The sequence below is a fragment of the Lithobates pipiens genome, unplaced genomic scaffold, assembly GCF_037356315.1.
Source record: "Lithobates pipiens isolate NorthernLeopardFrog02 unplaced genomic scaffold, aLitPip1_a1.2 Scaffold_8, whole genome shotgun sequence".
NCBI lineage: Eukaryota > Metazoa > Chordata > Amphibia > Anura > Ranidae > Lithobates > Lithobates pipiens.
In genome coordinates, this window is record NW_027507903.1 from 531,393,103 (window position 1) to 531,420,431 (window position 27,329).

The 27,329-nt window shown below is 42.1% G+C and overlaps 1 protein-coding gene across 2 annotated transcripts in view; it reads right to left on the minus strand.

Moving 5' to 3' along the window:
* Nucleotides 1-1,415: 1,415 nt before the first annotated feature.
* Nucleotides 1,416-27,329, minus strand: part of TMEM127 (transmembrane protein 127) — a 30,971-nt gene continuing 5,057 nt past the window's right edge. The window contains exons 1-4 of one of the 2 annotated variants that reach the window (XM_077469534.1): nucleotides 27,250-27,269; nucleotides 10,917-11,186; nucleotides 9,151-9,315; nucleotides 1,416-5,428 (exon numbers count right to left, since the gene is read on the minus strand). In XM_077469534.1, the coding sequence (XP_077325660.1) occupies nucleotides 5,124-5,428; nucleotides 9,151-9,315; nucleotides 10,917-11,160 (714 nt within the window). In that variant the 5' untranslated portion in view covers nucleotides 11,161-11,186; nucleotides 27,250-27,269 and the 3' untranslated portion in view covers nucleotides 1,416-5,123. Of the gene's footprint in view, nucleotides 5,429-9,150; nucleotides 9,316-10,916; nucleotides 11,187-27,249; nucleotides 27,270-27,329 lie in introns of those variants that run through there. The other variant, XM_077469533.1, reaches the window with a different exon arrangement.

Sequence of the window (27,329 nt, forward strand, 5' to 3'; positions counted from 1 at the left end):
GGTAAAAAGCCAGGATTATGACATAATACACAGCTCCCTCTCTCATTCTCATGAGATTTTGCCAGGAAGGGAGGGGGAAGGAGTCATAAGAGGGCCAATGAGAGCTGCAGAGCTGGAGGTGTCTGTGTAAATCCAGGAAGTGAACAGGCAGCAGCCTCAGCTGCCCACAGTTAAAATGATTGTAACCAGACACAGTGGAGGGAGATTTCTGCAGCATAGCTGGCAAGTTACAGAATCACAGTATATATAAAATATGCAAAGTGGTTGGAGGGACGCTTCCGAATGGCAAAGATGTTTTTATTACAAATTATGTGAGCAGGCTGCAGTTCCTCTTTAAGAACAAACCTACAGACCCTATCTTGTTTGTAACCCAGGGACTGCCTGTATTGATTGGTTTGTGCAAAAGTTTTTAACTAGCAAAAGTTTTTAACTAGTAATGTGATCAGAGACTTATAGCAGTACTGCAATATCACGGCGGTCTGACACTTTGTAGGAACCAGTGACACTAAGATCAGTGTTAAAAATATGCAGTCACTGTATTATTTGACACTGGCTGGGAAGGGGTTAATCATCTAGTGCGATCAAAGAGTTAAATATGTGCCTAACCAGTGTTTTTATGTACTATGTGTGCTGCTTTTACTAAGGGATTACTGAGAAAATCCATCACATCCCTGCTGACAAAACAGAGCTATGCCTTGTTTACATAGACAGAGCTCTGTTCTGGGTCTCTCCTCAGCGATCAGTGGGTGCCAGTGGACATCCATTGGCCAGCACCTGCTGATCGGCTTGTGCTGTGTCTAATCACAGCCCAGCCATGGCAATGTGCACACGCACCCCCTACCCAGAAGTGCTGGATCACATACTTTGTATGAGGACATTTAGGCCTCTATCACACAGAGTCTGCTTTGATCAGCAGGGGATCTGTGAGCAGATCCCGTGCTCATTGGGGCAGAGCGGGAGGATATCCGTGCCCACTCAGTTTATGTAGAGGGCAGACCTTGCTAAGCACTATGGGCGGCCAGGTGTAAATGGACTCCACTGTTCGTTTGCATCAGGCTACCTCCAATCCAGTCTGTCAAAACAGAAAAGGACCCAGTTCTTTTCCATACAGACCTGCTCAGACCCAGAGGTAGGTGGGTGTAAAAGGAGGCAAGTCCGTTTACATTCACTTTTCCATAGGGCTCCAAGGACCTTCCACTCAGGTCCATCTGAAAAACTGACAGGCGGATCTGATCAGAACACCGTGTGAAAGGGGCCTTACTTCTGTTTTAAAAGGAGTAAACATCTGAAAAGTGTGGTGTTGATAACGTTAAAATATGGCAGTCTATCTCCATGTACCCCCATGTAAGGGTCACACATATTGCAAATCAGCCACATAGTGACCCCATCAATAACTGGAGAAATCAGACAACAGGTACATTTTTGTGAATGCTTTTATATTTGATAAAAACTTGGTCAGAAAAGCATAATTATTGATAATGTTCCATTGAATAAGAAACGGAATATTCCTTTTAGTTTCAACTATTAGGAAGCTTATAGTTACAATAAGAAGCAAAATAATAAATTCTAATGAATTCCAGATATTGATCTTCCAGGTCCAGCATTCTTTGTTGTATCGTGAACACAGGGGGTCATCATATGCTCAGCAAAGGTGCCATTCACCAAAATTTTCTCAAAGAAAGCAAACCATTCTCTGATTGGAGGAGATTGTGAGGTTACTGCCCTGCCTTCTCCACCTTGTCCAATCAGAGAATGCCTTGCAATAATTCAGAAAAATGCAAGCGTTTTGTGACTGATGCCAGTGCTGAGTGAGTGACCCCATGGTAACTATGCAGCTGCTTGGCACAGGATCTGGAAGAAAGCAGTGATCACTGTTGTAGCGACTAAAGCAAATCTCTCGCTTCCACAGCGGTCCCACAGATATGGCATATGCATACTTACATTGGTCCAAACTGGACCTGGAATTCAGCTTCAAATTTGCTGGCCAATACTGAAATTCATTTCTTTCATTTGTTTCTGTGATGATTCACTTTACAAGAATCTGATTGCGGAAACGTTCAAAACCACAGTCATCTATAAACTGGTTTTCTTTAAATATCTTAGGATGCAAGTCATATTCTTAGACAGACAAGGCTATTTATCCATAGTCAAAAAAAATATATAAAAGGGTCCAGTGTGATTTACAGGCTAAATCTTTCACATGTAAATTGTAATGTGCAGGTAAGGGATATATTTACAACATATTTTTTATAATGTGGAGAGGACCACAATAAATCAACATGATTTAACATGACCCCAGCATTCCCTGTAATGTCTCATAGATATTATATGGCAGTCTCCCAATACCAATGTTTTTGGCTAGACTGGGTATTGATAAATGTCTATATGACATCTTCAAGTGATTCTATTCTTTGCGAACAAATTGGCCAGGTTGGATGACCTTGAACAAACACTATTGTTATCCCTAAAATAAGCTGACAATGGGACCATCTGGGTGCTTTTAGCCTCATCCACCTTCATAGCCTACAGAAGAACAGTAGTGCAACCAAGGGGTCTCTGCATAGGGCAGAGGCTAGCCTAGAGCATACATCCATGTCCAAACCTTCAGTAATGTCAACGGCCAGCCTAATTTTCCTGTCTTCAATGAACGGATTAACAACTCCCCTGCCCCTCCAATAAAAACCTAAACAAAAACTTAAAGTGTAACTAAACCCACAACAGTAAAATCAGTCTGTATATGAAGCATGCTTGTTATACTCACTGTGGAATCTAAGGGGGTTTGTATTGCGTAAAAAGGCTGTTTGATCCATTCTTCTCTGATCCTCCCCTTTTTTCCACAGTCCCCAATCCATCTGCTGACAGAACAGAGCCTTGGGGGCACTCTGCACATGCTCAGTTTGGTGTGTATTGCTAGAGAGTTTTTTGTTTTGTTTTTGAGGATGCATGTGATCAGCACAGGGCCAATCAGTACTGTCCAGAGGGTCAGGAATCATGCAGCCTCATAGGACAGTGGAAGGAGAATGATATATATTGCTAGAAAAGCAGTTTCTATTTACTAAAGCTATTGCATTTCCATGTTCTGTGTACTGTGGGAGACCAGATATAATGAATGCAGGGTCCTGGGTTTAGTAACACTTTAAAGATAATGCAGGATATTTTACTCAATCCCATTGTGACCGGTCCTGAATAATTTTTAAATGAAGCTTTAATGTTCATTCCATTCAATTTTATTGTCATTTTTTTCCAGATGATTTCCACTTGTTATTACAAAAACCTGTCTAAAAACGGACTGAAAAACATTATAAAATGTAATGAAAATGGATTAAATTGGGGTGAAAAAACGGACTTTACTCTCTAAAGACTACAATGCAGAGAAAAAAAAAATAAAAAATCGGACACATCAAAAAAGTGCATTATGCTACAGTTTTAAAAACAGAAATTAAACATTGCTTATAACCATGTGCATTAGCACTTATTTTGTTAGTTCATCATTAGTTGCTGTCAATGACGCACAGCAAGGAACCCCCCCTTTTTGGACTTTTTATTTTAACTACATAAGTCATTGACAGCCCTGTCAGGGTAATAAGCACACGTGTGCTTGAGAGTGAACTTTTATTCACAAACTCAGGGTTGCCAACCATCAGGAAATTCACGGACAGTTTGTAAAATCGTCTATGAATTTACTGATGCCATCTGAATAATCCAAACTGACAGGATTGCCACTGTTCCGTCAAAGAACAACTACATTAGTAGGCGCTACTGAGATGAACAGAAGCAATTCTTTGCATCTTCCTCTCTCCTTGTTGCAATGTTCTCCACCATATTACATCCGGATGAGATCCAAATACTATAAACTCTCTTTAAAGGCTTCAACAGCTGCATATTTGCTGTTTTGCAAGTGACAAAATGCCTCTGTGTAAATAATAAAATGTTTACAGGGAAGCAATGGATAATCCTCTCCATTTTGTACTTTATAAATATGTAAATAATTGCTATCTGGGGGTGGGATGCAGGATGGTTAAATAATGCTTTGATAATTCTTTCCAAGAGCCTGCCTGGTAAGTAACCACTTACAGTCTATCTACTGTGCCTCGTGAAATCACAAGAAAATATATATTTTAGAAGCAGTTAAAAAAAAAAAAAAAAAAAAGAAGAATATATACACCACAGGTATATAAATATCACCCATATATTAAGTGAGGGTGTAAAACAAAACAAAGCACACACAATTTTACCAATCACGCCAACGTACTGCAACCCAAATGTTAGACAAACCTGCATTTCTCAGGCTTAATACATTCTCCCTTTTCAACAGCATGCCAGTCAGCCATACCCTGTGGAGGCAGCCATGTTACCGGCTGGACTGATATTTCAGTAAATGCAGCATATAAAATTGCAAGAAACTTCAATGAGGTACAAGGTAGAGAGTGCCTCACTACTAAAAGATGCCATCTGAAGGAATTTTGGAAAGTTCATTGAGAACGGATGATATTTTGATTGAGAAAAAAAAAATGGCTGCCAGCAATCTGTATGGACGACAGATCCCCTTTAAGATCTCTGACCTATCAACAGCAGAGTAAAACTGCTTAGCTCTTCTCGTGGCCTTTGTCCTACCTGGCCCAAATGCCTAGTCTCTTCCTTTTCCCTAAGCATCCATTAGGAAAACATTTATTTATCGTGTCTCAGGATTTGATTTAAAAAATAAAAAAATAAAAATAAAAAAAAAAAGCTTACAATTGTAAGCAATCACGGAATGACCACCTGCCTTTCAGGAACAGAAACCGCTTTTCTGAAGAAGGTCCACCAATGAGAGTTTCCTTTTTAGGCTAAAGGGTGTATCTGGACAAGCACAAGGGAGAAAGCGATACTAAATGAGGAAAGCATTATGGGAATTGTGAACGATTCCAAAAAACGAACATTATATAACAAAGGGCAAGGGAAGCAAAATGTGAAATCAGCATTGATGACCTGTCTGCAAGGAAAGATGAACAAACTGCCTGTTTGCATATTTACAGCAATTTGGCTGAAATGTCCTCTTCTTGATTCAGGCAGCCAGGTGCTCTCTCCCATTACATGGAGACAGTCTAATGGATAATATCCCAGCTCTCTTCCTTAGAGCTTCATTAGGGAGTGTAGGCTGGTGGAGGCTGGAAAGGATTCATGACATCATACTCTGCAGGGTAAGAGTCAGCTTCCATCTCTGACAGCAGCTCCAGAGCTTGCTCTTCCTCTTCTGTTGGGTAGTGGCGCAGGAGATTTGCCGCAGTAGCCAAGATGGATGCTCCACCAGCACCGGCCACCAGGTAGAAACTGACAGCAAAGGTGACGTAGACTTGGGAACCATGGTACTGCTTGTGCTGCTGCTGAAGGGCAAGTATAAGTTCTGAGGCCCAGTAGCAGAAGCCAATCACCGTAGCACATTGTAAAACTGTGAAAGAAAAAAAACAAAAAAAACACAGGAACATTATTTCTGCAGTTTTTAAATAACATTTTTGGGGCTGGACAATTCACAAGAGTCAGGAGGTGATGCACCAAAAAGGTAGAAACTAGCTTTTTATTTATTTACTACTCAGGTTGATGCCAAATAACACGTATACATTTTCCTGAGGGTACCATCCCTATACACATGCAATCCAGTCAACTGTCTGTCTACTGTGAACCTGAATACAACGGTTCAGAGAAAGAGAGAGCGACATAAATAATGTGACTTTGCATGCGCCCTTCAGGGAATACCACACACTAAAATTAAAAACATCACTTTATTGCAAATATAAAAAACAGCATTGAATCAGAGGAAAACATTAATGCCACCTTTCCACCAACAGGAAACATATCACATCAAAAGTTGATCTACGCGTTTCGCCAAAACGTTAGCTTCATCAGGATCCAATGACCTTAGATGTGACTGTGCAACGCTCATGAAAGAAAGATCTTCACATCTAAATGTGTTATCCATAACACAATTTTCTAAAGAGCTTGTGATTACCATAGGCAATATTTCATATGATGTTAGCTGCATATATCAGCAGTCCTGCACAAATGTGAAAGAAAAAAGGGGGACAGATTTGCCTATGCCCAAGAATACACAAATCACCTAGGTACAAAATTAATTCAAACTCAAGCTGGCCATAGATAGATTGAAATTTGTCTGGTTCAGCATGGACCGGCCAAATTTCGATCCATCTATCGCCATTCCTATTAATGAGAAGTCGATCTAATGATTGTCTTCTCATAAACAGGAATCTATTGAACAACTTCTCATGAATGGCCTTTTTGAAAGATTTTTGTTTGATTGGGGCTGCAACACTGCTCAGTTTATTCTGACAGCACAGTAGTGCCCACTGTCCAAATACAACACAGCAGGGAGGATTCCTCTCTCCATGCTTGTGTTGATGGGGGAATCCATTCTGTTTTTTTTACCCATCAACCCTATGGATGATCAAAAAGCAAAAATGTTCCTGGTATGGGCAGCTTAAGGGTTTTTTTCATTTTTCTTAAGGACACCTTTAAGGCTTTCTATCGAAAACCTTTTTATTGAGTGGCTGCATTTATTTAAAAAAATAGATAGATACTATCCATGGATAGAACCTGCAAATGTACTATACAGTTTGGAAAATAATTATTTGATCCCCTGCAGATTTTGTAAGTTTGCCCACTTACAAAGAAATGAAGGGTCTGTAATTTTATATCATAGGTGTATTTTAAATGACAAAACAGAATGTCAATCAAAAATCGAGAAAAAAAAAGAACACAATACAAATTTTATAAATTGAGTTGCAATCCCCTACAAACAACCAACAATGATTCTGGCTCCCACACACTGGCTACAGTATGTGCTACACAGATCAGTCCTGTCAATTTAAGAAGGTGGACCTAAGGACAACTCGTTATGTGTATAAAATAATCTCTTTCTTCCATTCAGGCCTCACCATTATGGGCAAGACCAAAGAGCTGTCAAAGGACATCAGGGACAAGATTGTAGACATACACAAGGCTGGAATAAGCGACAAGAGCATCAGCAAGAAACTTTGTAAGAAGGAGACAACTGGTGGTGCAATTATTTGCAAATGGAAGAAATACAAAATAACCATCGATCGCGAGCTTCATGCAAGATTTCACCTCATGGGGTAAGGATGATCATGAGAAAAAGTGAGGGATCAACCCAGAACTACACGGGAGGAGTTTGTGAATAATTTCAAGGCAGTTGGGACCACAGTCCCCAAACAAACCATTAGTAACACAATACGCCAAGTGAAATCCCGCAGCACCCACAAGGTCCCCTTCCCCAAGAAGGCACATGTACAGGTCCATCTGAAGTTTGCCAATGAAGATCTAAATGATTCAGAGAAGGATTGGGAGAAAGTGCGGTTTTCAGACGAGACCAAAATTTAGCTCTTTGGCATTAACTGGACATGTTTGAAAAATACTATGACCCTAAGAACACCATCCGTACAGTCAAGCATGGAGGTGGAAATATTATATTTTGGGACTGTTTCTCTGCTAAAGGTACAGGCTGATTTTGACACACTGAAGGGGCCAATGGATGGGGCCATGTATTGTAAGTGTTGGATGAGAACCTTCTTCCCTCAGCCAGAACACAATGGGTCGTGGATGGGTCTTCTAGCAGGACAATGACCCAAAACATACCGCCAGGTCTCCAGAAAATTTATGGAGGGAGCAGGAACTTTGAGTTGCCAAGCGACAGTCAAGAAACCTTAAAGAGTACCTCCACTTTTGTTGAGAAAAAAAAAACACTCCCTTCTGGGTGATCTATGTGCATTACAAGGATTTTAATAAACATTGTTGCAAATTTCTACCTTTTGTTATACTGAAGAAATCCCTGTGTGTTTGTCTGTGTCCATGTACTAAGTGATTTTAAATGGGAGTGGTTTCATAAATTATCAACCAGCTGCTGCACCTGTAAAGCTCTAATGAGGAAAGCTGCTGGGTCTGCATCCCTTTAGACGTGATTTCCTATTGGGAGTATCTCACCAAAAATGAAATTTTTGTTGCAGGGGATGCCTGAAATCTGACTTGTATCTTAGTGTAGATTTTTGGGAAAATCAGTAAGCCAATCAACAAGCAGGAAATTACATTTATGGGGGGTGTTCTGCATATCATCTGTGTACAGAACACCTCCAGGTAGTCATATTGCACTGTATACTACAGAAAATGACAGCACTGCAGATTGAAAAAGAAAGGTAATTTTTAACAACATTTAATTACAATATGACTTGTGTTTTTAATTGTATACCATACGCTATATTTGTTTTGCTATTTTTTCCCACAAAAGTAGAGTTACCCTTTAAGGATTTAGAGAAGATATGTAAAGGCCCGGAAGCATTGATAAGGAAATCAGAAGTAAAATTTCGTACGACGAACGATCTGCCGATTTCTGATCGTTAGTATAGTGCTTTCAACAGCTGATTACAGCTTTTCGTGTGACAAAAGCTGAAGGTGCAGGCTGTAAAATTTTTATCATATGTGAACATAACATCCGGTTTCACTTAATTAGTACAGTTTTTGTCCGAAAAAAATCATAAGAGCAAGAGTACGCATGCTCAGAAACAAAAGAATACATACAAAACAATTCAACACATCACATCACTTCTGAAGTCGTAATCTGTCGTACGAAAATTTTCATATGTTGAGTAAACTCTTCACTTTTGATATGAGACTGGCATGCAACAAAAAAATGGATGAATATTCATCCAATAATCTGATCGTGTGTACGAGGCTTTAAGAAGCGTGGACCAAAAAATCCCTCTTGAGATGTGTGCAAACCTGGTAACCAACTACAAGAAACATCTTACCAACAAGGGTTTCCCCACCAGTCATGTTTTGATTGGGGATCAAATACTTATTTTACTCACTGAACTGCAACTCAATTTATAACATTTGCATCATGTGTTTTTTTGTGGTTGATATTCTGTCTCTAGGATTTAAAATACACCTATGATAAAAAAGACACTTCATTTCTTTGTAAGTGGGCAAATGTACATAATCTGTAGGGGATCAAATAATTATTTTACCTACTATATACACATTTATATATATATATATATATATATATATATATATATATATATATATATATATATAATTTGTTATTGCAATAATAATAAAAAAATATATATAGAACAATCATACCTGTAAGAATGTGAGCAAAGGCGTAGCGACGTGTGATTTTTAGAGCTGGGTGCTTGGGCCCAAAGACATCAAGCAAGAATGCAGTCATACTGCAGGCAATGCCCAGGAAGCAGAAGCCAGCAATGACACGAAGGAGAAGTATAGTCTGACGGTTCATACAAAACTCTGCAAGGACATGAAATTAATACCTTCATTTACAAAATTATTACCTATTTAAAGTACACTAAAAGGTTACAATATATGTAAAGGTTCGTTTAAAAAAAAACATACTTTACATACAAAAACATGTCATACTTACCTCCTCTGTGCAGTTGGTTTTGCACAGATCCTGCTCGTCCTCTTCTCGAGTGCCCCATTGGAGAGACGCTCTCCCTCAGGACACTCGTGCGGGTGCGCTCCCGAGTCCTGCTGCGTCCACTAACACAGACAGCAGGACTTGGCCCCACCCCCTGGCTCCCACATCATTGGATTTGATAAAAAGCAGAGGAAGCCAATGGCTGCGCTGCAATCAATCTATCCAATCAGGACCGGGACACCGGCAGGAGCTGTTGTGCCCGTCCCCATAGCTGGAAAGACCAGGTTCAGGAAGTAAAAGGGGGTGCTCTGGGGGGGCTGCTGCACCACAGGAGGTTTTTCATCTGAATACATATTATACATTCAGGTGAATAACCTTGAAGGTTTAGAACCCCTTTAAAGTGCCTCTGTCACTAGATTAAATTAAAAGAAGGGCACCCTGTAAAAGAAGACACCATGCAGTCACACTTTCAGAACACAAAGGCACAGTGGGGAAATCACAGCACTAACAACATGTGTTTTAGTACAGCGATCTGTTAGGTTTTATTTTTATCCTGCTGGTTTGAATAAAAAAATAAAAAAAAAAATAAAAAAAAAACTTTGTGTGCTTAACATTGTTCAAACAACCTTGCAACAACGACACCTCCTCCTGAGAAACAGCTAAAAGATATTTAAAAAAAAAAAAAAAAAAAAATTAAGCATGCTGTGTGAACAGGAACACACAACAGTGGGGTTTTCTCAAATTTGACTGCAAAAGTATTCTTAAAGAGTAGCCAAACATAAAAACAAAAACATGATTTATTGCAGCTTGCTAGTCCTTAGGCTCTCTTTTTCTTGGTGTGGGTAAACCTGTGAATAACACACTTTCTTTCCCTGGGTGGCTACACTTACTGCTTCACTGTTTCTATGGAAGGAGCCACGGTGGTCACCCAGACTGGACTTCCTCTCTTCATCCCCATTATATCAAGGATGGGGAGAGGAGTATTTCATAGAAGGCCGATAACATTGTTTAGCTCACAAGAAGTAACAAGCACACTGCAATTCTGCCAAGATCAACAGGAATTTTCTGTACTTTCTGAAAATGTTCTTAGCTTGAAAAAAAATAAAATACTGCAGCCACCGCATCTAAGGACTGGTAAGCTGAAACATATTCAAGTTTTGTTCTTGGGATTAATTATCCTAGATGCTCATCTTTAGAATACATAAAAAATGAAGTCAATTATTTCAAGATGGAATTGCCCAAAAAAATAAAATACTACCTTGGCATCATAATTACAAAAATTACCGAGTTATTGCCTGATCAACAGCTCAAAAGGAAATGGTATGGGTACAAGAGCTGAAATGGTCAAACTTTATTCTTCCAGTGCTGCATTTGATGTACATGTACATATATCTACTTTAATCAAACCTTTGAAAATCTAAGTAAAACGCCAATGTAAATATAAGTCATTCAAAGAGATCCCACAACTTACTTGAAAGTAGTTCAGGATCTTCTGGTCCCAGCACATCGGCAACCCCCAACTCCTGACGTTTGCAGGACCCTCCATGGATATGTAGCCAGGCAGGTTCTGCCAGAGCAGTGCACAGGGCAGTAATAGACAAAGCGCCGGGCAAAGCCGATGCCAGGCTTCTCTCTGGCTGCTTGGGAAGGGCATGGGTTCCATGGCCCCTTCTCCTGGGCATTGAAGAACCTCCGGACCCGCCGGGAGCAAACATCTCAAGTGCTGAGAAGAGCTTTTACTCTGCAAATAGGAAACACAAACATGAATTTCAGAATCTGGTCGATGATAAACAGGTATCTGTACATACAGATACAATGATGTCCACATGAATGACCTGCAGCAAAGTGGCTAGTTGTATAATAAAGGAAAAAAGCATTGACGCAAAGGCAGGTAAATAAATAAAAAAAATCAACTTTACAGCAAATTTCTATTGACCGAATTAAACACACTACTATCGATAATAGTAAAAACATTTTTTTTGGATGATCTATATATGTGAAGGGATGCAATTTTATTTCCAAAAAATTAAAGGAACATTCTGAAAACACATCAGATCTCAATGGGGAAAAATATCATGCTGGCTATCTATCCTGATATGGACTGGGTAATGTGTTAGGAATGAAAGGATGTCACATCGTTTGATGGAAATTTTAATTATCAACCTACAGAGGGCTGAATTCAAAGAAACCCTGAAAACCAAAGTGAAAAAATTACACAGCAGTCAATTTTGCTGAAATTTCATTGGAACAACTCAGAATGGTACTCGGTAGTTTGTTTGGCCCCCCGTACTTGTATGCATACCTGACAACATCGGGGCTCCTAATGAGAAGACAGATGGTGTCCTGGGGTATTTCCTCCCAGATCTGGACCAGGGCATCATTGAGCTCCTGAACAGAATTAGGTGCAACCTGGTGGTATCAGATGGACCAAAATAATGTCCCAGGGGTGTTCTATTGGATTTAGGTCAGGCGAGTGTGGGGGCCATTCAATGGTATCAATTCCTTCATCCTCCAGGATTTGGTGGCATACCCTCACAACATGAGGCTGGGCATTGTTGTAAATCAGGAGGAACTCAGGACCCACTGCACCATCATAGGGTCTGACAGTGGGTCCAAAGATTTCATCCCGATGCCTAATGGCAGTCAGGATGTCATTGTCTAGCCTGTAGAGATCTGTGCGTCTCTCCATGAAAATGCCTCCCAGACCATCACTGACCCACCATCAAACTAATCATGCTAAACATGTTACAGGCAGCACAACATTCTCCAACGGCTTCTCCAGGCCCTTTCGCTTTTGTCACGTGCTCAAAATGAACCTGCTCTCATCTGTGAAAAGATCATGCTGCCAGTAGGGGACTTGCCAATTCTGGCAAATGGTAAATGCCAATAGAGTACTGTGGTGCCAAGCAGTGGGTACAGGGTCCACTAGAGGACGTCGGGCCCTCAGGCAACTCTTATGAAGTCTGTTTCTGATTGCTTGGTCAGAGACATTTACACCAGTGGCCTGCTGAAGGTCCTTGCACAATGGAGAAGATACATGTCCAGCTCTCCTAGAGTAACTGTCTGTCTCCTGGAATCTCCTCCATGCTCTTGAGACTGTGCTGGGAGATGCAGCAAACTTTCTGGCAATGACGTATTGATGTGCCATCCTGGAGGATTTGGACTGCCTGTGCAACCTCTATAGGGTCCAGGTATTGCCTGATGCTACCAGTAAGGACACTGACCCTAGTCAAATGCAAAACTAGAGAAAAACAGAAAAGATGAGTATTTTCAGGGAGTCTTTGAATTCAGCCCACTGTAGGTTGATCATTTTAATTTCCATCAACATTACCCAGTCCATATCAGTATAGCTAATCCAGCATGATATATTTTTCCCCACTGAGAAATTTTTTGAGCAGTGTATATCATTTTATTATTATAGGTGCACGATAAATCATTAAGAATCGAGATCGCGATTCTTTCCCTCTCGTGATCCTAAGAAAGCATTTTCCCGATTCTATGCAAAGTTCTCTGCTCAAACTGACAGCTGTCAAAAAAACAGGCAGTCTGCCAAGTTTCACAACATTCCTCAGCTGCTGAGCTAACTATAAACATTGTAATGTTTTGTTCTTTAGATCAAAAGGAATGAATGTCGGTCTGTAAATGAGGGCAGTTTAACCACACTTTATGTAGCTGCTGACTTTTAAATAGGTGGAACTCAGCTTTAAAGACTAAACCTTTTTCTGACACTTCTTTACTACTTGAAATCATTATTTTTTGCTAGAAAATTACTTTAGAACCCCCATACATTATTTAGATTTTTTTTAGCAGAGACCCTGGAGAACAAAATGGTGGTTGTTGCAATATTTTATGTCACATTGTATTTACGCAGCGTTTTTTTTTGTATATTGTGAAAGAAGATGTTACAAAACAAGAATCGTGAGAGATTTGTGATCTTTATTATAAGCAAAAAAAAATAAAAAATCGTGATTCTAATTTTTCCCGGAATCGTGCAGCTCTAAATAATATATATTATATATGCGTTTTCTAGATGAGAGATTGATCTGGTAAGTGTAACCAAACTTTGTACTTCCCTGATTTATTTCTCCTGCATTTAACCGCTTGCCTTTTACTGCGGCAGAATGGCACAGCTGGACGAAACTACGTTATCTTACGTCGCTTTGCCTTTTGGCCACTAGGGGAGCGATGACCGCCGGGCTCCTGCGATCACTCGTGACAGAGCAAGATCCCACTTCTTTCAGGGGAGAGGAGACAGATCGTGTGTTCATAGTAAATATAAACACAGATCTCTCTCTCTCCTCCTAGACAGTCCCATCCCCCAGTTAAAAACACACATAGGGTACAGTTAACCCCTTCCCTGCCAGTGACATTTGCACAGTAATCAGTGCATTTTTACAGCACTGTATAATTGTCAATGGTTTCAAAAATGTGCCAAAGGTGTCCGATGCGTTCGCCGTAATGTTGCAGTCCTGATAAAAATCACAGATTGCTGACATTACTAATAATAAAAAAAATATATGAAATATATATGAAAAATACCATAAATCTATCCCCTATTTTGTAGACGGTATAACTTTTGCGCAAACCAATCAATATACGCTTATTGTGATTTTGTTTAACTAAAAATATGTAGAATACATATCAGCCTAAACTGAGGAAAAAATTTAAAAAGTGGGGTATTTATTATAGCAAAAAGTAAAAGATATTGAGTTTCATTTCAAAGTTATCACTCTTCTTTTGTTTATAGCGCAAAAAATAAAACCGCAAAGGTGATCAAATACCACCAAAAGAAAGTTCTATTTGATACAAAAGGATTTGATATCCTTTGTTTGGAAACAGTGTTGCACGACCGTTCAATTCTCAGTTAAACTGACGCAGTGCCGAATCACAAAAAAATGGCCTAGTCATTGAGAAGCCAAATCTCCCGGGGCTGAAGCGGTTAATGTACTTGCTTTTACTCGTGTTTAGCTGCATAAAATCATGCTAAAAGCTTCCCTGACACACACATTTCTTGTTTATGTAAACACTAGGCTGAATGTATTTAGGGCCGGTTCACACAGCGAGGCGATGCGAGGCGACACGGCTCGCCTCGCCTCGCTCCCGCAAGTCGCCCCCGTTCTGTACAATGGAACCGTTCTGAGAGGAGCGACTCGAGTCGCTCCGACTCAGAAAAAAGGTTCCTGTACTACTTCGGGGGCGACTTGCATTGACTTCTATACAGAAGTCCTCTGCAAGTCGCCGCTGAGGTCCCCGCAGGTCGCGGCGAGGCAAGTCGGAGACGCCTCGCCGCGCCTCGCTGTGTGAACCGGCCCTTAGATGCTGCTGAACTATTTACATGCGCTTCTAGATACATTTGAAAAGCAGCTCCAAACACTTCTGGACACGTCTCCTTTGATGTCCCATGAATGAGACCTTAGGGGCAAATTGTACTGTAGCTGCTTTTTTTCTTAGAGCCTCACGCACATGGATATTTCCAGACGGAAAAAGATCTCCAGTGTAAGGCCTCATGAACACTGGATGTTAAAATAACGTTATAAAAACGCCAGTAGCTTTGCAGAGAGTTTAACGTTTTTGCAATAGCGGCTTTTAGCTTATTTATTTCAATGGATCAAAAAACGCTGGCGAGGTGCGCTTGAGCGTTTTTTGACGTTAGAGTGTTTTTACAGCTGAAAAACTCCTCTCAGAACCCACTAGTTTTGGGGGTTTTTTTTACAGCTAAAAAATGCCCCAGCCAAAAACAATTGATAGCAGCCTATGTGAGCATGGACACATAGGATAACATGATGGGGAATTTATGGACTGTAGAGAAAAAGTCTGAAGACAAAAACAGCAGCTGTAAAAACTTCCAAAAACTTCCAGTGTGCATGAGGCCTAAAGCTCCTGGCACGGGCACATCTGCAAGTACAGCCATTCACTTGTATGGGTGGCTGGACGCACCACCTGCAGCTCCCCAAAGACAGTCTTTTCATCCTTTGAAGGTCAATGTGCATAAGGCCTAACAGTTATACCACTTTAACAGAACTGTAGGTTACAAAATGCAAGTTCTAATTTCTTTGGCTTTACTCTCTGGACCCCCCACAATGCAAGAGTTATTGCTTCTTATGTCAAGGGGATTTGAGAACAAGCTGCATCACTTTCCTTATACCCCGCTCTGAGCCTAGACATCATCACATACAATAGAGGGACTTTAAAGCAGAGCTCCACCCTAAAGTGGAACTTCCGCTCAGTGGATTCCTGCCCCCTGAAAGGTGCCAATTGTGGCACCGTATAATACAGCTATCTGCACCCACTTCCAGACATAGCTAGCTGCAGAATAGCCGCAGATGCCCCCCCCCCCCCCTTTGTGTTCTGGGAAACACACAGTTCCCAGAACACAACGGGAACCAGTAAATATGCGCAGAGCGACTCGTGCATGCGCAGTAGGGACCCGGGCAGCCGCAATGCTTCACTTCCTGATTCCCTGACAGAGGATGGCAGCAGGGGCATCCTTTTTTGCACACCATCTGCTGCCGACATCGTGGGCACCCTGGACAGGTAAGTGTCCATTTATTAAAAGTCAGCAGCTACAGTATTTGTAGCTGCTGGATTTTAATAATTTTTTTACAGTGCAGCTCCTCTTTAAAGTGTAAGTTCATCTTTACAGAAAACCTGTAAACTGACCTTACACTGCATCCCCCTGGTCCCGTTGTACTGTAGTTCCGTGATACTGCTCTGTCAGGGACCAGAATGCTGTTTCACTGATCCAGGGATTTGAAACTGCCGCGGTTTAACTTCCTTTCCATACCTTTCGGTGTGTGCGGCACTGACCAATCAAAATCCATCGAGTCCATCCTGTCAGAGTGAGGAGAGAAAGCCAGGAGGAACAGCGCTCCAAGCCCTGACAGAGCAGGATCACGGGACTACAGTACAGCAGGACGGGGGGGGGGGGGGGGGATGCTTTTGGAGTCCAGTGTAAGGTCACCTTTCAGATTTTCTGTAAAGGTGAACTTACACTTTAAGGCCCTCGATCACACAGTGCATATCAATTTGTGACATGGCCGTGTTCACCCCCATGGGTATGCACAGGTGTTTCATGTATCCCCATGCAGGTAGTCCCACTAATGCCAATTGGGGTACAGCAGCTTGAGTGAGTTTGGGGACATGCATCCACACCCATATGGATTTCATATTGGAAGCAGTCGCTGCGTTCCAATAGACATGAATGTGCCTGTCTCCACAGGGATGCACGGAACACCTGTGCATCGCCATGGGGGTAAACACGGCCCTCACATGGGAGTATGCATTGATATGCCCCATGTGAACGAGATCTAACACTGTGCTGTACATTTTGGAGGCTGGAGCATGACCACAGCCACTAGCCGCTTACAGAGGAGCTGTGGGGGGACCCTGCTGGAGTGAGGAGTAAGGTAAGTTTTTTCTCCATAACCACTTCCAGCCCAAGCCAATTCTAGTATTCCTCTCCTACATATAAAAATTATAATATTTTTGCTAGAAATTTACTCGGAACCCCCAAACATTTTTTTTTTTTTTTTAGCAAAGACCCTAGGAAATAAAACGGTGGTCGTTGCAACTTTTTGTCACACGGTATTTGCGCAGCAATTTTTCAAACGCGATTTTTTTGGGGGGAAAATGGTTTGGTTTCATGAATAAAAACACAAAACGCTAAAGTTAGCCCAATTTTTTTGTGAGCAAATAGATACCCAACATGTCACGCTTTAAAATTGTGCACACTCATGGAATGGTGCCAAACTTTGGTACTTAAAAATCTCCATAAGTGATGTTTTAAATTTTTTTTTTATTTTTTTTATTTTTTTTTTACAGGTTACCCATTTAGAGTTACAGAAAAGGTCTTGGGCTACAATTGTTGCTCTCGCTCTAACAATCATGGCCACACCTCACTCATTGCCGTTTACATATGTGGGAGTGACATACATATGCGTTCGCTTCTGCGTGCGAGCCCGCAGGGGCGCTTTAAATGTATTTATTGTTTATTTTTATACTTTCTCCTTAAAAAAAAAAAAATATATATATATATATATATATATATATATATATAATGTTTTTGATTACTTTTATTCCTATTACAAGGAATGAAAACATTACTTGAAATAGGAATATGGCATGATCAGTCCTCTTTATAAGATCCCGCATCCCTCATCTAGCCTGGATAGACTGAGATAAAAAAAAAAAAGAAAAGAAAAAAAAGCCACCCCAGCCTTCTAGTGGGGAGCCGATGTGTTTCAAATGCATTTATAAGACCACTGAGCAAATACTACAGTGTGACATAAAATAATGTAACAACCACGATATTATTCTCTAGGGTGTCTACTAAAATTATATATATATATATATATATATATATATATATATATATATATATATATATATATATATATATATATATATATATATATATATATATATATATATATATATATATATATGTTTGGGTGTTCTAAGTCATTTTCTAGCAAAAAAAATGATTTTAACTTGAAACCAACAAATGTCAGAAAAGGGTTTAGTGTTTAACCACTTGCTTACTGGACACTTAAACCCCCCTCCTGCCCAGACCAATTTTCAGCGCTGATGCACTTTGAATGACAATTGCCCGGCCATACAACACTGCACCCAAATGACATTTTTATAATTTTTTCCCCAGAAATAGAGCTTTCTTTTGGTGGTATTTAATTACAGCTGGGAGTTTTATTTTTTGCTAAACAAACAAAAAAAATGCAAAATAAAAAAAATAAAAAATCATGTTTAATAGTTTGTTATAAAATTTTGCAAACAGGTCATTTTTCTCCTTCACTGAAATGCGCTGATGAGGCGGCGCTGGTGGGCACTGATAGGCGGTGCTGGTGGGCACTGATAGGCACAGATAAGGTGGCACCGATAGGCACAAATAAGGCAGTACTGATGGGCACAGATAAGATGGCACGGATGGGCACTGATAGGTACCACTGATAGATGGGACTGATGGGCACTGATAGGTGGCACTGATGGGCATCACTGATGGGCACTGGTACATGACACTGATGGGCACAGATATGTGTCACTGAGGTGCCGCACTGTGTGTGCGAGGCAGATTGTGGGCACTGATAGGTGGCACTGTGGGCACTGATGGGTGGCACTTTTTGGTGGCACTGGCAGGTGGGCACTGATGAGCTGTACCCAGCGCACCGTGATCGGGACTGATGTCCCGATCACGGCCGCCGGTGATCGGCTTTTTTTTTCTCCTCGCGCTGTCAGCGCGAGGAGGAAAAATAGCCGATTGCCGGCTGTGTTGTGATCACATGATCAGCTGTCATTGGCTGACAGCTGATCACGTGGTAAGGGGTCGATCTGTGATCAGGTGAGTCTCAGACTTGCTGATCACAGAGCGCGCCGCGTGCGCGCCTCAGGGGGCGCGCAGGCCGCTCGTGCACGGGACGACGTCAATAGACGTAGTCCTGGCAAAGCAGGTCCGCGCTGTAGCCGTCATTCGGCTATAGCGCGGATCTCAAGAAGTTAAATGGTTAAACTTTTTTCACTGAGAGTCCATTCACACAGGGGCGACTTTGGATCTGACTTGAAGTCGCCCCTAGTCGCGACATGATAAAATCAATATAAGTGAATGAGAGCCATCTTAATGTATACTACTGAGGTCGCTCCGACTTCAGAAAAGGTTCCTGTACTACTTCAATCCGACTTCTAGGCAACTTGTACCCATTGATTTCAATGGAAGTTGCCTCCAAGTCGGATCCCCTGTCTTAACTGAAGCAACTTTCCAGGAAGTAAAAATAGTTTTCTAGGCAAACCCCTCCCTCCCACAGAGCTGATTATTATCTGATTGGCCACTGGCAAAGTCCCCTGTCCTGGCGGCAACTTCAAGTTGCCTTGTAAGTTGCCTCAAGTCGCGCTGTGATTCATACTCAAGTCGTGTCCAAGTTGCCTCCCAAAGTCGCGCTGGAAGTCGTGTTGCCCCTGTGTGAATGCTCTAAGGGCCGGTTCACACAGCGAGGCGTCTCCGACTTACCTCGCCGCGACCTGCAGGGAGCTCAGCGGCGACTTGCAGAGGACTTCTGTATAGAAGTCAATGCAAGTCGCCCCCGAAGTCGCCCCGAAGTAGTACAGGAACCTTTTTTCTGAGTCGGAGCGACTCGAGTCGCTCCTCTCAGAACGGTTCCATTGTACAGAACGGGGGCGACTTGCGGGAGCGAGGCGAGGCGAGGCGAGCCGTGTCGCCTCGCCTCGCCTCGCTGTGTGAACCGGCCCTTACACACAGTCTATTCCATTGTAACAATTTGTCAATGTTTATACTAAGGCTGAAACACAGAGCGCGCCGCGTGCGCGCCTCAGGGGGCGCGCAGGCCGCTCGTGCACGGGACGACGTCAATAGACGTAGTCCTGGCAAAGCAGGTCCGCGCTGTAGCCGTCATTCGGCTATAGCGCGGATCTCAAGAAGTTAAATGGTTAAACTTTTTTCACTGAGAGTCCATTCACACAGGGGCGACTTTGGATCTGACTTGAAGTCGCCCCTAGTCGCGACATGATAAAATCAATATAAGTGAATGAGAGCCATCTTAATGTATACTACTGAGGTCGCTCCGACTTCAGAAAAGGTTCCTGTACTACTTCAATCCGACTTCTAGGCAACTTGTACCCATTGATTTCAATGGAAGTTGCCTCCAAGTCGGATCCCCTGTCTTAACTGAAGCAACTTTCCAGGAAGTAAAAATAGTTTTCTAGGCAAACCCCTCCCTCCCACAGAGCTGATTATTATCTGATTGGCCACTGGCAAAGTCCCCTGTCCTGGCGGCAACTTCAAGTTGCCTTGTAAGTTGCCTCAAGTCGCGCTGTGATTCATACTCAAGTCGTGTCCAAGTTGCCTCCCAAAGTCGCGCTGGAAGTCGTGTTGCCCCTGTGTGAATGCTCTAAGGGCCGGTTCACACAGCGAGGCGTCTCCGACTTACCTCGCCGCGACCTGCAGGGAGCTCAGCGGCGACTTGCAGAGGACTTCTGTATAGAAGTCAATGCAAGTCGCCCCCGAAGTCGCCCCGAAGTAGTACAGGAACCTTTTTTCTGAGTCGGAGCGACTCGAGTCGCTCCTCTCAGAACGGTTCCATTGTACAGAACGGGGGCGACTTGCGGGAGCGAGGCGAGGCGAGGCGAGCCGTGTCGCCTCGCCTCGCCTCGCTGTGTGAACCGGCCCTTACACACAGTCTATTCCATTGTAACAATTTGTCAATGTTTATACTAAGGCTGAAACAACTAATCGATTAATCGACAACTAATCCATTACTATTTTCATAATCGATTAATTGGTCAGTAACATAATGGGGTTAAAAAAAAACTAAAATGAGCCCTTTATAGTACAAAAATATAATCACTACTGTAAACATTACTTTCACTGTTCTAAAGTAAAAAAAAAATTAACCCCTTCCAGTATGTTTTGGTGCTTTTTGCAGAAACGCATTACAGTTCATTTACATGGTTTCCTATGGGACACGTTCATATCTGTGCTTTTTTCAGCCGCTGCATATTTGGAAAGGGTCAGGGACTTTTAACACAAAACGCTGCTTTTTTGGTTCAATATACTTCAATGGAGAAGCTGCAGAAAAGAATGTAATGCGTTTTTGCAGCAATTTGTGTTTTTTAATTTGCCCAAAAAAAAATAAAAAAAAAAAAACCACACATTTTGCAGTAAAATCACGTGCGCAAAAATCTAAACACACAGCAAAAAGCACTGGAGAAACAGGTCAAAAGCAAAAACTGCATAGGTGTGTACCGAGCTCTATGCCGGCCTCACGGATCAATTTTCAGGTGAGAATATTCCGATGAAAAAATCTTTGTACATTCGCTGAATGAAAGAAATTTGTTTGAAATTTTCACTTCATTTCTGAACAAAAACCACATACACTGAAAATTCCTTTGACCGAGAAGTTTTCTATTATTTCCAAATTTTCCCGTCACTGTGGTTGAAAATGAACGTCAATTTGACCCACTTTTTTTTTTTAAGGTTATTAACCGATTCATCTAAACAATAATTGGCCAACTAATCGATTATGAAAATAATCGTTAGTTTCAGCCCTAGTTTATACTTAAGTTCAACTGATAAACATGTTTTGATTCTTGGAAGACTGCCCAGTTTTTCTCTTCCTTACGCTGTGGCTTCAGAAGAGCAGAGAGAATTATTTGCATAGAAAGAATTGTGAAACACTTTAGTCAAGATTGCGATAATGATTTTTGACAATTAATTAGGGTTTAAGGGTATTAAAAGCCGATTCACACCAGATGCAGTCCATTTTTTTTTCTGCATCTACAAACGCATGGACAGTAGATTATAGGGTTCAGATAAATAAAATTTAAAAAAAAGAGCATGCTGCATTTTTTTCTGCACGGAACTGTGTTGGAATGCAGCAAAATGCATAAAAAAATAGACCAGACTGCATCAAAAATGCATTACAGGAAAAAAAAAAAAATACAGGAAACTTGGGCAAAAAAAAAAAAAAAAAGAAGAGCATTGAAAAGGCATCAAAAAACACACCAGAACGCATAAAAAATGTAGGGCTGAAACAACTAATAGATTATTAGACAACTAATCGATTAAGAAATTAATCGATTACCATTTTCATAATCGATTAATCGGCCAGTAACAAAATGGGGTTAAATTTAATGAGTCTGATGATATTTACTAGATTGACCCTTTAATAGTATATCTCTCCTCTAATAGTATATACACTATATATCCTCTAATAGTATATACACTATATCATTCCTATAATAGTATATACAGTATATCTCTCCTCTAATAGTATATACAGTATATCTCTCCTCTAATAGTATATAGCCTCTAATGGTATATACAGTATATCTCTTCTAATAGTACCGGTATATACAATATATCTCTCCTCTAATAGTATATACAGTATATATCCCCTCTAATATATACAGTATATCTCTTCTGTCTGTTATTCTCAGAGTGGATTAGATATTTTGCTCCCTAACCATATAGTTGGTTATTTATATTTACCACTGCATTGAGATATTTAAGAATAAATGGTCTTTTTTTTTTAAACTTTACATATTAACGAAATTATACACCGCACTTTTTTTTTTAAGGTTGTAACCGAATAATCGATTAATCGAAACAATAATCGGCCAGCTAATCGATTATGAAAATAATTTAGTTGCAGCCCTAAAAAAATGTGCATGCAGAAACGCATCCAGACCAGACTGCGTTTCTGTGGTGTGAACCTCCCCCAAAAGGAAACCTTTCAAGAGAGAATATAAATGCTGCAGTCGCTGGCCTCTCCTTCTGCACATGCTAGTTGCCTGGCCATCATTTGATCACCCTCTTGTTTTGATATTTCATATCTCTGACCGGAACAAGTAAGCACATGAGGACTCCTAACTTTTCTCCGATTTCCCAGATCGGCATACTTGCTCCAGATCAATGACTTATGTCAGCATAACAACCAATCAACTGGTATGGCAGCCTCCTGTTTTCTTTGATAAAGAAATTTATCATGAATTTCAAGATCCCATATACTAGTAGAGTAACTTGAGCGTCATGCTGGAATATTTGTAACTAGGCATGTAAATGAAATATGTGATAAAAAAATTATGTTGGAAATCATTTGTTGTTCCTAAGTGGCGGTGACATTGTGAAATTTAATGGTATCTGCCTGAGTCACCAGACCAGTATTTTCACCATGCAGTTATTCCATATAAAAATGCTGGCATGACGTATAACATCTAACCTGAAAAACAACATGAACAAAAATAGTTCATATCATCAGGATAAAAAAATAAAAACTGGTGTGTCTATGTAACTGTGAATGTATAGATAACATCCAATCATCAAAACACCTACTGCATACATGAATTATAAAGATTTTCCCTTAACAATAAAAAAATAAAAAAACTCACAAAAAATTTTAATTGAAATCAAATCCTTAATAACAATGGATATAAATCCACTTTTGTACAGCACGTGACTTTACAAACCCAAATATAACCTAATTAAAAGTAGCAGTGACCTCATCTCCAGAGCTGTGGGAGGGGTCCAGTAGGCCCCACCCACTACAAGCTGCCTGCAGAAAATGAAAATAGAAAAATTGAACTTTTTTGTGTGGTTTTGACCTGTACCTGCTCCCACTTCTGCTCTGATTGCTTACAGTGAGGGAAAAAAGTATTTAATCCCCTGTGCCTTTTGTACATTTGCCCACTGACAAAGAAACGATCAATCTATAATTTTAATGGTAGGATTATTTTAAAAGTAAGAGACAGGATAACAAAAAAAAAATATCCAGAAAAACACATAAAAAAAAAAAAAAGTTATAAATTGATTTGTATTTTAATGAGTGAAATACGTATTGGACCCCTTTGCAAAACATGATTTACTACTTGGTGGCAAAACCTTTGTTGGCAATCACAGAGGTCAGACGTTTCTTGTAGTTTGCCACCAGGTTTGCACACATCTCAGGAGGGATTTTGTCCCGCTCCTCTTTGCAGATCCTCTCCAAGTTCTTAAAGCGGGAGTCCGCCGGGACTCCGCGTTTTTTTTTTTTTTTTAAAAGCCAGCAGCTACAAATACCTCAGCTGCTGACTTTTAAAATAGTGACACTTACCTGTCCAGCGCGCCCGCGATGTCGGCACCTGAAGCCGATCTCTAGATTGTCTCTCGGGTGCTGCCGCCGCCATCTTGGGTATGGGAATCAGGAAATGGAGCCTTTCGGCTTCATTTCCCGGTTCCCTACTGCGCATGCGCGAGTCGCGCTGCGCAATAAGGACGGTCCCCGCTGCCTCTGGGATCTGTGTGTTTCCCAGCAGGCAGCGGGGCACTTGCGGAAAGGGGCGGGCACTTGCGGAAAGGGGCGTAATCTACGCCCCTTTCCGCAGAGAGCTATCCCGGAAGTGGGTGCAGATACCTGTACTGTACAGGTATCTGCACCCCCCTCCCCCCTGAAAGGTGCCAATTGTGGCGCCGGAGGGGGGGAGGGTTCCGATGAGCAGAAGGTCCACTTTAGGGTGGACCTCCGCTTTAAGGTTTTGAGGCTTATGTTTTGTAACTCGAACCTTCAGCTCTCTCCACATGATGATTTCTATGGGATTAAGGTCTGGAGACTGGTTAGGCCACTTCAGAACCTTAATGTGCTTCTTCTTTAGCCACTACTTTGTTGCCTTGGCTGTGTGTTGTGGGTCATTGTCATGTTGGAATACCCATCCATGACCCATTTTCAATGCCCTGGGAAGGAGGTGCTCACCAAAGATTTGACAGTACATGGCCCTGTCCATCGTCCCTTTGATTCTTGGACCTACAGGTAAGCCTTAATCTAGGTTCCACTAATCTGATCCCTCCTCCCCTCCGGTGCCACAATCGGCACCTTTCAGGGGGGAGGGGGGTGCAGTTACCTGGATAATCCAGGTATCTGCACCCACTTCCGGGCAGACCGCCGCAGATGCCCCACCCCCCCCCCCGTTGTGTTCTGGGAAACACACAGTTCCCAGGACACAGCGGGGGACCAGAAGAGACGTGCAGCGCGACTCGCGCATGCGCAGTAGGGTACCGGGCAGTGAAGCCGCGATGCTTCACTTCCCGATTCCCTGACAGAGGATGGCGGGGGCAGCAGCGAGACGAGTGATCGCTCGTCATCTGCCGCCGACATCGCTGGACTGGATGCAGTGAAGTTGTCCTGTTCCCTTAGCATAAAAACACCCATAATGTTTCCACCTCCATGTTTGAAGGTGGGGATGGTGTTCCTGGGGTCATGGGCTGCATTCCTCTTCCTCCTCCAAACACAGCAAGTTGAGTTAAAGAGGAAGTAAACCCTGATGGGTTTACTTCCTCTTTGATTCCCTGCAAAGGTAAAGCATAATGGACTACTATGCATCGCGTAGTAGTCCATTATGTGTCACTTACCTGACACAGGAGCCAACGAAGTCACCACTGTCCCCTGTCCCCTGTAGTTCCGAGCGTCCATCTTCTCGTGGGTCTCGCTGCTCCGCCGCTGTCATTCGACGAAGCTGCGATGATGTCACTCCCGCGCATGTGCACGGGAGCCGCCATTTGCGGCATATCTAGGCTTACCTGTAGGTCAAAGTTGGTTGTAACACCCCTTTCACACCAGGGCATTTTGCAAGCGCTATAGCGTTAGAAATAGCGCCTGCAATCCGCCCTAAAGAAGCTGCACCATTGTGTGTAGTGTGAAAGCAGCGGTGCGCTGGCAGGACGTCAGAAAAAAGTCCTGCCAGCAGCTTCTTTGGAGCGGTGAAGGAGCGGTGAAGGAGCAGTGTGTTTACCGCTCCTCCACCGCTCTTCCCCATTGAAATCAATGGGGCAGCGCTGTAATGCCGCCGGCAAAACGCCACTATTGCGGTGTATTGGCGGCGGTTTTCACCCTTTCACGGCTGATAGCGGGGGTAAAAGCGCCCCGCTAGCGGCCGAAATGCGCCGCAAATCCGGCGGTAAAACGCCGCTAAAAATAGCAGCATTTTACCGCCGACGCAAAGGGCGGTGTGGTGTGAAAGGGGTCTAAGGGTTTACAACCACTTTAATGCAAAAGAGCTTGATTCTGGTCTCATCTGACCACAACACTTTCACCCAGTTCTCTTCTAAATCATTCAGATGTTCATTAGCAAACTTCAGACGGGCCTGTACATGTGCTTTCTTGAGCAGGGGAACCTTGCGGGCCCTGAGGGTTTCAGTCCTTCACGGCGTAGTGTGTTACCATTTGTTTTCTTGGTGACTATGGTCCCAGCTGCCTCGAGATCATTGACAAGATTCTCCCATGTAGTTCTGGGCTAATTCCTCACCATTCCCATGATCATTGAAACTCCACGAGGTGAGATCCTATATGGAGCCCCCAGACTGAGGGAGATTGACTGTTATTTTGCGATTCTTCCATTTGCGAACAATCCCACTAACTGTTGACACCCTCTCACAAAGCTGCTTGGCGATGGTCTTGTAGCCTATTCCAGCCTTGTGTAGGTCTACAATCTTGTCCCTGACACTGGCATCCTTGGACAGCTCTTTGGTCTTGGCCATGGTGGAGAGACTGGAATCTGATTGCTTCTGTGGACACATGTCTTTTATATAGGTAACAAGTTGAGATCAGCAGCACTCCCTTTAAGGCCCCTTTCACATGGGCTTTAAGATCATGTCCACCTGTAAGTTTTCAGGCAGACCTGAGCGGATGCTCCATTCACCTCTGTGGATCGGCGGATGTCAGCGGTAAAATGTGCGCCGACACCCGCTGCGATCTGATCCTGTCCATGAAATCCAGACAGATGGAGACCCTATTTTCCATCCGTCTGGAGGATCAGATAAAAATGGACAGGCAGTCCATTTTCATCCGATCTCCACATAGAGGAGAGTCGGGCTCTGACAGGTCTGTCTCCCCACAGAGAGCTAAGGCAGACCTGTCCTCCGCCCCCGCTGAGAAAAGCGGAGTGCGTCGAGGAGACCACCCGTGTGAAAGATCCCTAAGAGAGTGCTCCTAATCTCAGCTTGCTACCTGTATAGAAGACTCTTAGGAGCCAGAAATTGTGCTGATTTGCCAGGGGATCAAATACTTATTTCACTCATTAAAATGCACATCAATTTATAACTTTGTTGAAATGCTTTTTCCTTGATATTTTTGTTGTTATTCTGTCTCTCGCCATTAAAATAAACCTACCTTTAAAATTATAGACTGATCATTTCTTTGTCAGTAGGCAAACATACAAAATCAGCAGGGGATCAATTCTTCTTTCTCTCATGGTAGGTGAACCTAGGAAGTTCTCCTCTCCTTTACTTCCACTTCAATTAGCAATTATCATACCTTTACATACAGCCAACTTAAATATAGGTATCATTCTGACCTCCAGTCTGTACATAGCAAATCAGCACTTATTAAATTCC